This window comes from Engystomops pustulosus, chromosome 8, assembly GCF_040894005.1.
Source record: "Engystomops pustulosus chromosome 8, aEngPut4.maternal, whole genome shotgun sequence".
Taxonomy (NCBI): Eukaryota; Metazoa; Chordata; class Amphibia; order Anura; family Leptodactylidae; genus Engystomops; species Engystomops pustulosus.
The window spans coordinates 13,096,093-13,105,958 of NC_092418.1; the positions used below are offsets into that span (position 1 = coordinate 13,096,093).

The following is a 9,866-nucleotide window of genomic DNA, read 5'->3' on the forward strand; positions in this document are numbered from 1 at the left end:
CGCAGACCGCAACCAGGGCGCTCATCTGATTGGTGCTTCTACCACGGGACTGCAAGAGCTCTCACTGTGATTGGCCGCTAGGATTACACTGGAATGAAATACGCCGCCTCCATAGGCTCCCATGGACCAGTCCCAGTCAGCGCAAATTTAGCAGTGGTGTCATTGGTTAAGCACAGAAAGGGCAAGTAGAGACATGATTGGTTGAGTTGTCCGCGCTGATAGCTGATTGGCTGCGGGGATCTGCGCGGCTCTTCTGTGGCGGAGTGGCGCAGTGTCTTCTGCACGTTACACAGGTGAGAGCTGCTCCGGGGCTGCGCGGGGTCAGGGCCCGGGCGGCAGAGGCGGGTGTCTGAGGCCGGGAGGGGGCACTGAGGAGGTCACTGCATGGGGAGGGGGCACTCGGGAGGTCACTGCATGGGGAGGGGGCACTCAGGAGGTCACTGGAGGGGGAGGGGGCACTGGGGAGGTCACTGCATGGGGAGGGGGCACTGGGGAGGTCACTGCATGGAGAGGGGGCACTGAGGAGGTCACTGCATGGGGAGGGGGCACTGAGGAGGTCACTGGAGGGGGAGGGGCACTGATGAGGTCACTGGAGGGGGAGGGGCACTGAGGAGGTCACTGCATGGGGAGGGGGTACTGAGGAGGTTACTGGAGGGGGAGGGGGCACTCAGGAGGTCACTGGAGGGGGCACTCAGGAGGTCACTGGAGGGGGGGGGGAGCACTGTGGCACTGAGGTGATTGTGAATAATTGTCAGTTCTCCTCCTTGTCTCTATATCAGGGTCCCTACACTCGGGTGACGGCCGCTCTTCCTCCTCCTGTGGCGATGGCGTACATGTTCCTGAAGAAGGAGATCATCTGCTCTCTGTGCTCGGACGTCTACACTGACCCTGTCATGCTGCACTGTGGTCACAACTTCTGCAGCGACTGCATCAAGTCTCACATTAGTAAAGATGGCCGGAGCGGGATATTCAACTGCCCGGAGTGCAAGCAGATGTCCAAAACCAAGGCCCCGCTGACCCTCAACATTAAGCTGCAGAGCATCGCGCAAAACTGGAAGTCGGTGGACAATCGCCTGCGTCTCGGGGAAGCTTCCTGCACCTATTGTCTGGAGTACCCCAGGCCTGCCGTGAAAATCTGCCTGCACTGCGAGTCCTCCCTGTGCGAGAAACACCTGGAGGTGCACAGCAAAGGCCCAGAGCACTCCCTGACCAACGTCACCTCCCCCCCGCAGAGCAGGGTCTGCAGCGTCCACGGGGACGTCCTCAAGTTCTTCTGCACAGAAGACAAGGCTGTGATCTGCATGCAGTGCTTCATAGCGGGCAGTCACCAGGGTCACGCGGTGCAGCTGCTGGAGGCCGCCTCCGGCCATAGAAAGGAGGAGCTCCAGGTCATGGCGGAGCACATGCACACCAAGCTCCGGGCTCTGAAGGAGAGGACCAACGCTCTGCAGACGGTAATGGCTGGAAACAAAGCCAAGGCGGAAAAGGTGAAAGCGGAGATCAGGACCGTCTGCTCCGGACTCCTCACCGCCCTGCAAGAAGTGGCGGCAAAGATGGAAACCGAAATAAAAGAGCAGGAATTTGAAGTTTTCCGGGTGATAATGGATGAATTGGTTTCTCTCCAGGACAGCGAAGAGCAGCTGTCACAGAAGATACAACGGGTGGAGGATCTGTCTAACCAGGCCGACCCCGTGCTGCTGCTGGAGGCCACCAAGGGTCTTACACCACATGGCAAGAGGCAGAAGACGGGTCACCAGGTCAACCACACCTACCCGCAGGCCGAGATCGACTTACTGCTCATCTCCCTGAGATTTACCAAGAATTTTGAGAAGTTTGTAAGCTTAATCCCAACCCTGCTGTTCGCTCAGTGTCCCCATCTGAAGCACAAGACCAGCATCCTGCTGGACTTCCTCATCGCCAGCGACTACCTCATCGTGTCCACTGACTGCACAGTCGTCAGGTACACTCCTTATAAAAGATTGCCGGGAATAATCGAGAGGGAACAGTTCACAACCAGCCAGGTCCTCAGCAAGACCGTCTTCCCTTATGGGAAACACTACTGGGAGGTGAAGACCGACGAGAATGGCGTGAAGGCTGTGGGCGTGGCCTATCTCTCCATCGAGAAGTGCGGCCGAGAGGCCTTTATAGGCTACAACGAGAAGTCGTGGTGCCTGACCTGGGGCCACGGCTACATGGAGGCCTGCCACAACTCACTGAGCACCCACATCTCCTGCGAGGGCCCCACCGTGACCTCCATGGGCGTCTATCTGGATTATGACAGGGGGCAGATCTCCTTCTACAGACTCTGCTCCCCAGTGACCCACCTCTACACCTTCACCGCCAGATTCACCGAACCTCTCTACGCCGCTTTCTATGTGGTCGACACCTGGATCAAAGTTAACCCCTAGAAGAGCTGCCCATAGCAAACTTTAACACGTTTACTTTTCTTGATGTTATTCTATGTTGTTTTTTATATATTGCTGTTATAGGGATCTCCTGAAACCCCCCCCCCAGAGGGGCCGGGGCAGTGAGATATGGGTTACAACCCCCAACCCCCCTCCCTCTATGGCTTCAGTGAGACTAGAAGTGGTAAGGATCATGTGACTGCTGCAACCAATCAGTGGTCCCATGTCATAGAGTAGTGACATCACGTTGCACGTGTGACCACAGAGGGGAGTCGCCACTGTTGGTACAAAATATCTCTTATATTCTTATTTTACAGTTTTTTTTTTCCTAGTTAACCTGGAAATCCCCTTTAAGTAATGTTAAGGGCCGTGACATCACTGGGGAAAGACCCCCGTACATTGGCAGCTGCCAATCACCAACTGCTGCCATTGTACACCCCACCCCTCCCCCCAAAAATGTAACACATCACAGATAATTTTCTTCCTTGATAGTTTGGGTTCTTCTAAGACCAGGGAATGGAGGGGGTTCAGCTGTCAGGGCCGATGATGGGTTGGGGGTCCTGTTGCTGTCTGTTCATTAAGGGGGTTCAGTGTGATTTTGAGAACAGTTCTGGAAGTGACTAAAGTATAACATAGTATATAGGTCAGCGACCCCTGTGTGTTAGGGAAGGATCATTCTCCATGCACCATGTGTCCGTTTATAGTTTATATTTCCTCTAACCTCAGATTTTGGATCTCACGTCAGACTGGATCCACTATATAAGGGTCCCCACACTAAGCTGAAGACCCAGTCTTTCTATATAGTTACTGAAAGCCCCGATGTGATTGGCTGCTTCCAAATCTTCTGTTTTGTAAACCTTTTGTTATGTTGTTACAATAAAAGTTGAAAGCATATTATCCTCTATGTATTTATCATTTATTAGATGACTGTAGGGAGGTATCTCAGCTCTGGTAGAGGGTGTATCACTGTAGGGCGGGTATCTCAGCTCTGGTAGAGGATGTATCACTGTAGGGAGGTATCTCAGCTCTGGTAGAGGGTGTATCACTGTAGGGAGGTATCTCAGCTCTGGTAGAGGATGTATCACTGTAGGGAGGTATCTCAGCTCTGGTAGAGGGTGTATCACTGTAGGGAGGTATCTCAGCTCTGGTAGAGGATGTATCACTGTAGGGAGGTATCTCAGCTCTGGTAGAGGATGTATCACTGTAGGGAGGTATCTCAGCTCTGGTAGAGGGTGTATCACTGTAGGGAGGTATCTCCGCTCTGGTAGAGGATGTATCACTGTAGGGAGGTATCTCAGCTCTGGTAGAGGGTGTATCACTGTAGGGAGGTATCTCAGCTCTGGTAGAGGATGTATCACTGTAGGGAGGTATCTCAGCTCTGGTAGAGGGTGTATCACTGTAGGGAGGTATCTCAGCTCTGGTAGAGGATGTATCACTGTAGGGAGGTATCTCAGCTCTGGTAGAGGATGTATCACTGTAGGGAGGTATCTCAGCTCTGGTAGAGGGTGTATCACTGTAGGGAGGTATCTCCGCTCTGGTAGAGGATGTATCACTGTAGGGAGGTATCTCAGCTCTGGTAGAGGGTGTATCACTGTAGGGAGGTATCTCAGCTCTGGTAGAGGGTGTATCACTGTAGGGAGGTATCTCAGCTCTGGTAGAGGGTGTATCACTGTAGGGAGGTATCTCAGCTCTGGTAGAGGGTGTATCACTGTAGGGCGGGTATCTCAGCTCTGGTAGAGGGTGTATCACTGTACAGGGAGGTATCTCGGCTCTGGTAGAGGGTGTATCACTGTAGGGAGGTATCTCAGCTCTGGTAGAGGGTGTATCACTGTAGGGAGGTATCTCAGCTCTGGTAGAGGGTGTATCACTGTAGGGAGGTATCTCAGCTCTGGTAGAGGGTGTATCACTGTAGAGAGGTATCTCAGCTCTGGAGGAGGGTGTATCACTGTAGGGCGGGTATCTCAGCTCTGGAGGAGGGTGTATCACTGTAGGGAGGTATCTCAGCTCTGGTAGAGGATGTATCACTGTAGGGAGGTATCTCAGCTCTGGTAGAGGGTGTATCACTGTAGGGCGGGTATCTCAGCTCTGCAAGAGGGTGTATCACTTTGGGGGCGGGTATCTCAGCTCTGGTAGAGGATGTATCACTGTAGGGAGGTATCTCAGCTCTGGTAGAGGGTGTATCACTGTAGGGCGGGTATCTCAGCTCTGGTAGAGGATGTATCACTGTAGGGAGGTATCTCAGCTCTGGTAGAGGGTGTATCACTGTAGGGAGGTATTTCAGCTCTGGTAGAGGATGTATCACTGTAGGGAGGTATCTCAGCTCTGGTAGAGGGTGTATCACTGTAGGGAGGTATCTCAGCTCTGGTATGAGGGTGTATCACTGTAGGGAGGTATCTCAGCTCTGGTATGAGGGTGTATCACTGTACAGGGAGGTATCTCAGCTCTGGTAGAGGGTGTATCACTGTAGGGCGGGTATCTCAGCTCTGGTAGAGGGTGTATCACTGTAGGGGGTATCTCAGCTCTGGTAGAGGGTGTATCACTGTAGGGAGGTATCTCAGCTCTGGTAGAGGATGTATCACTGTAGGGAGCTCTGGTAGAGGATGTATCACTGTAGGGAGGTATCTCAGCTCTGGTAGAGGGTGTATCACTGTAGGGAGGTATCTCAGCTCTGGTAGAGGATGTATCACTGTAGGGAGGTATCTCAGCTCTGGTAGAGGATGTATCACTGTAGGGAGGTATCTCAGCTCTGGTAGAGGGTGTATCACTGTAGGGAGGTATCTCCGCTCTGGTAGAGGATGTATCACTGTAGGGAGGTATCTCAGCTCTGGTAGAGGGTGTATCACTGTAGGGAGGTATCTCAGCTCTGGTAGAGGATGTATCACTGTAGGGAGGTATCTCAGCTCTGGTAGAGGGTGTATCACTGTAGGGAGGTATCTCAGCTCTGGTAGAGGATGTATCACTGTAGGGAGGTATCTCAGCTCTGGTAGAGGATGTATCACTGTAGGGAGGTATCTCAGCTCTGGTAGAGGGTGTATCACTGTAGGGAGGTATCTCCGCTCTGGTAGAGGATGTATCACTGTAGGGAGGTATCTCAGCTCTGGTAGAGGGTGTATCACTGTAGGGAGGTATCTCAGCTCTGGTAGAGGGTGTATCACTGTAGGGAGGTATCTCAGCTCTGGTAGAGGGTGTATCACTGTAGGGAGGTATCTCAGCTCTGGTAGAGGGTGTATCACTGTAGGGCGGGTATCTCAGCTCTGGTAGAGGGTGTATCACTGTACAGGGAGGTATCTCGGCTCTGGTAGAGGGTGTATCACTGTAGGGAGGTATCTCAGCTCTGGTAGAGGGTGTATCACTGTAGGGAGGTATCTCAGCTCTGGTAGAGGGTGTATCACTGTAGGGAGGTATCTCAGCTCTGGTAGAGGGTGTATCACTGTAGGGAGGTATCTCAGCTCTGGTAGAGGATGTATCACTGTAGGGAGGTATCTCAGCTCTGGTAGAGGATGTATCACTGTAGGGAGGTATCTCAGCTCTGGTAGAGGGTGTATCACTGTAGGGAGGTATCTCAGCTCTGGTAGAGGGTGTATCACTGTAGGGCGGGTATCTCAGCTCTGGTAGAGGATGTATCACTGTAGGGCGGGTATCTCAGCTCTGGTAGAGGGTGTATCACTGTAGGGAGGTATCTCAGCTCTGGTAGAGGGTGTATCACTGTAGGGCGGGTATCTCAGCTCTGGTAGAGGGTGTATCACTGTAGGGAGGTATCTCAGCTCTGGAGGAGGGTGTATCACTGTAGGGCGGGTATCTCAGCTCTGGAAGAGGGTGTATCACTGTGGGGCGGGTATCTCAGCTCTGGTAGAGGGTGTATCACTGTACGGCAGATATATCAGAGGGTCTTCATGCTTACAGAGGGGTCTGCACTACAGCTTTATTCTGCAGCGCCCCCTGTATCCTGCAGGAGGTGGTACAGGCCGGTCATGTACGTGAGACAAGGGTTTGTGGTTTCGCGCTGCATGCCGGGTAATGTAGTCTCCCCGCGCCCTCCCCCTGCACTTCGTGACGCTCAGACACTACGTTTCCCGGCATGCAGAGCGGCGAGGTTGGTGTGGATGCCCTGTGAATGGCCGGGCGGAGTGTCTGCGGAGGATTGTCGTGATTTCTTATTCCACATCATCAGAATCCCGGCACAGCGAGGACCGGAGGTACGTGACACCCGCCGGCTCCACTGGACTACAACTCCCAGCATGCCCACATACTGCTGTTTAATTGCCCTGCCAGCTTTTAAGTGTGTTGTCCGAAACGTTTTTAATCAAGTTTGTTGAAAAGAAACTTTCTCAAATCATATCACTGCTTTCATTTTTGAACCGGCAATGACAGCTGCAATCTGATTGGTTGTTTGGCTCTTATCACCGGAACCAAACATATCCATAGCAACTAATGAGATTGTAGCTGGGAAAAAGGAAGAAGAGATTTGATTGGTTGTCACTGGCAACAGATTCGGTTCAGTCCTACTTCAATAAACTTTATTAGTACATGTTCTGTATAAAAGATGCTATTATTGTCCTGTATGTGACTGTGTGTCATGTGTTCTGGTTCTGCAGGCACTGCTGGACCTTATGGCTGGTACCACTCACTTTTACCTGCTGCTGCACGTGGTGGCTGCGCTGGCACTGGAGACTGAAGACCCCCAATGTGATGGAGGATGGTAGGAGTAGTCATACGGCACAGCTCACACTGTGTCCTGGAGGGGGAAGTCTCCCGAATCAGATGTTATGTGCCCCTCACAGTACAGAACAGGGAAATGGCCGCACCCGAATATCACCAAAAGGGGTCAGGGTCACCCCCCAGGGCACTGATATACCATTACCAGCAGTGTAATATAGATGATGTCATGGCCACCTGTGATGTCATCACAAACATGGATACACTGCCTGGGATTTAGTAGACGCCTCCTTGTCCATCAATGTGCCATCTCATGGTGATACGTAGAAGTCAGACACTTCCTAAAGATCCGTCATTCTTTGTCTCTCCTGCAGGCAGTGGAGCCATTACTCTCCGGTCCAGGAGGAGGAGCGCTGCACGGTGGAGAGGAGGGACGGCGCCATCACCTACTCAGAATTCATAGAGCAGTGAGTATTGTGTGCGCCCGCCATGTCCTCCCCTCATCCCCTCAACACATGTACTGACCTCCCTCCTCTTCTCAGGTACGCCTACAAGAGACCCGTCATTATCCAGGGGATCACAGACAATTCGGTAGGTGTGACTGTAAGCACCCCCTGCACCACCCCAGGCATGTACTCACTCTGTGGGGCTCATTTACTTACATTCCCGCTGTAGTTCACTGAAAGTGCATTGTCCGTGTATAATGCGCTGTGCGGGGAGTCACTAAGATCATGCGCCCAATATCCTGCATGTGTCCCTTCCCCACTCAGGTCCCCGGAGTTCACCTTCTTCTTCCGGGTGCATGTAGGTGCTTGATATTGCGACACAATTTGAAAGTTAATTCCCACGTTCAGTTCGAATCAGTAGGATGGTCACAATCCCAGCGCAGACACCTGTTAAATACCTGTCCAAGCCAGCTAATCCACCGAAAGTGAGCAGCGTGCAACCCTTAGTAAATGAGCCCCTGTGTCTTTTCAGGAGTTCAGGTCACTGTGCAGGAGAGAGAAGTTACTTCAGATGTACGGAGATCGCAGCGTCCGGCTGAGCACCGCAAACACGTATTCCTATGATAAAGGTGAGTAGTTCTACCGCAGTCATGTAACCTTCACCGCAGGAAGTAGGGGCCACAGGTTCAAGGATGTTATAGGAGTAAGGGCCTATGTTATACAAGTGACAAGGAGGAGGGGCCCAGAGGGAAGGTCCAGGGATACAATGTACAAGGCCAGGGTTCTAAGGAGGAGGGGTCCACGGTGTACATGACTAGGGATACAGGCTGGAGGGCACATTGTACAAGTGACAAGGAGGAGGGGTCCACACTGTACATATGTAGGGATATGGGTAGTGGGGGCCCAGTGTACAGGATCAGGGTTTTATGTATGTAGGGGACACAGTACAAGATCTGATAAATAGGGAGGAGGGGGCTCAATGCACAGGGATTGCTGCAGGTGCACATAACACTTCTCTCCCTGCCCTGCAGTGGACGTCCCCTTTCAGGAATACGTGGAGCACCTCCTGAGACCCCAGGACCTGGACTCTCTGGGTGTGGGTGAGTCGTTCTAGTGGATGTATTTAGTAATCAGAGCGTAATGTTGTAGGACACAAGAAGTGGCACAGGTAGGGAAGAGCAGCAAATTATTTAAGATTCCTCTTCTCATCTGCAGATACTTTGTATTTCTTTGGTGATAATAACTTCACAGAATGGGGGTCTCTGTTTCAGAAATACATCCCACCTCCATTCAAGCTGCCTGGCACTACCGGGGCTTATAGCTTTGGCATAGCAGGTGAGTTACAAGAATATCACAGACTGGCAGTGGGCTGTGGAGGGGTCTCCTCGTATCAGATCCTTGGCAGTGACTGACCCCAGAGGAATGGCTCATTGTATTCTGTTCCTGACCCCTGGCATCTCCGTTGTTCGGCAGGTTCGGGTACAGGGGTTCCCTTCCATTGGCACGGGCCCGGATACTCAGAGGTGATCTATGGCAGGAAGGTGAGTGCCCTCACAGGAGCGTCGTGATTTTGTACATCCAGATTATACAGACACATTCCCTTCTTTGCCTCCAGCGATGGTTCCTTTACCCCCCTGACAAGACCCCAGAGTTTAATCCTAACAGGACCACCCTGTCTTGGATGCTGGAGACATACCCGCTACTACCTGCTGCAGAACGTCCTATAGAGTGCACCATCCGACCCGGAGAGGTGAGCACATTCAGCAGATTTATTATCTTCATTTACAAGCATGGAGCAGGAGTGTTCAGGAAGACGTGGTTCTGACTGCCCCATCCGCTCTTTCCCTCAGGTTCTGTACTTTCCGGACCACTGGTGGCACGCCACCCTGAACCTGGACACCAGCGTCTTCATCTCCACCTTCCTGGGCTGAGACGTCAGCAACCAGGAACCTCCAAGCACTGGCTGACAACTGCGAGACTTGAAGTTGTGACCCTCAGCATGATCCACAGCACCACCTCCTGGCCTCACAGACACTGATGGGGGGTGGTGCTCTCCATGGACCACTGGGGGGGTCACTGGACTGTGACTATTTATAGGAGCTGATTTTATGTGTACAGATGTTACTGATATTTTTTTTATTCTAGAATTTTCTATGCAGATTTACAAGAGACAATTTTGTCTTAATGACTCCAGATCCATCAGTAATTAAACGGATCAATTATTCTTAGAGTGAATGCAGTTTGTGGTCATTGGCTGATGAGTCAGGGGTGCACTGACATTACACATGACTATGGTGCTGGTATATGGACTGGATTTCCTGCATCAGATACAGATAATTGGTCACATCTGCACCAACGT

At 52.0% G+C, this 9,866-nt stretch overlaps 2 protein-coding genes across 2 annotated transcripts; both read left to right on the plus strand.

Moving 5' to 3' along the window:
* The first annotated feature begins 226 nt into the window (after positions 1-226).
* On the plus strand, positions 227-3,299 carry LOC140076022 (E3 ubiquitin/ISG15 ligase TRIM25-like). The gene is made up of 2 exons (XM_072122552.1): positions 227-293; positions 780-3,299. The coding sequence occupies exon 2, from the start codon at positions 825-827 to the stop codon at positions 2,406-2,408; it is 1,584 nt and encodes a 527-aa protein (XP_071978653.1). The 5' UTR covers positions 227-293; positions 780-824; the 3' UTR covers positions 2,409-3,299.
* A 3,151-nt stretch (positions 3,300-6,450) lies between these two features.
* On the plus strand, positions 6,451-9,731 carry LOC140074667 (jmjC domain-containing protein 8-like). The gene is made up of 10 exons (XM_072119726.1): positions 6,451-6,601; positions 7,001-7,104; positions 7,436-7,528; positions 7,604-7,652; positions 8,040-8,136; positions 8,539-8,607; positions 8,723-8,842; positions 8,981-9,048; positions 9,123-9,257; positions 9,358-9,731. The coding sequence occupies exons 1-10, from the start codon at positions 6,509-6,511 to the stop codon at positions 9,436-9,438; spliced, it is 909 nt and encodes a 302-aa protein (XP_071975827.1). The 5' UTR covers positions 6,451-6,508; the 3' UTR covers positions 9,439-9,731.
* The last annotated feature ends 135 nt before the right edge of the window (positions 9,732-9,866 follow it).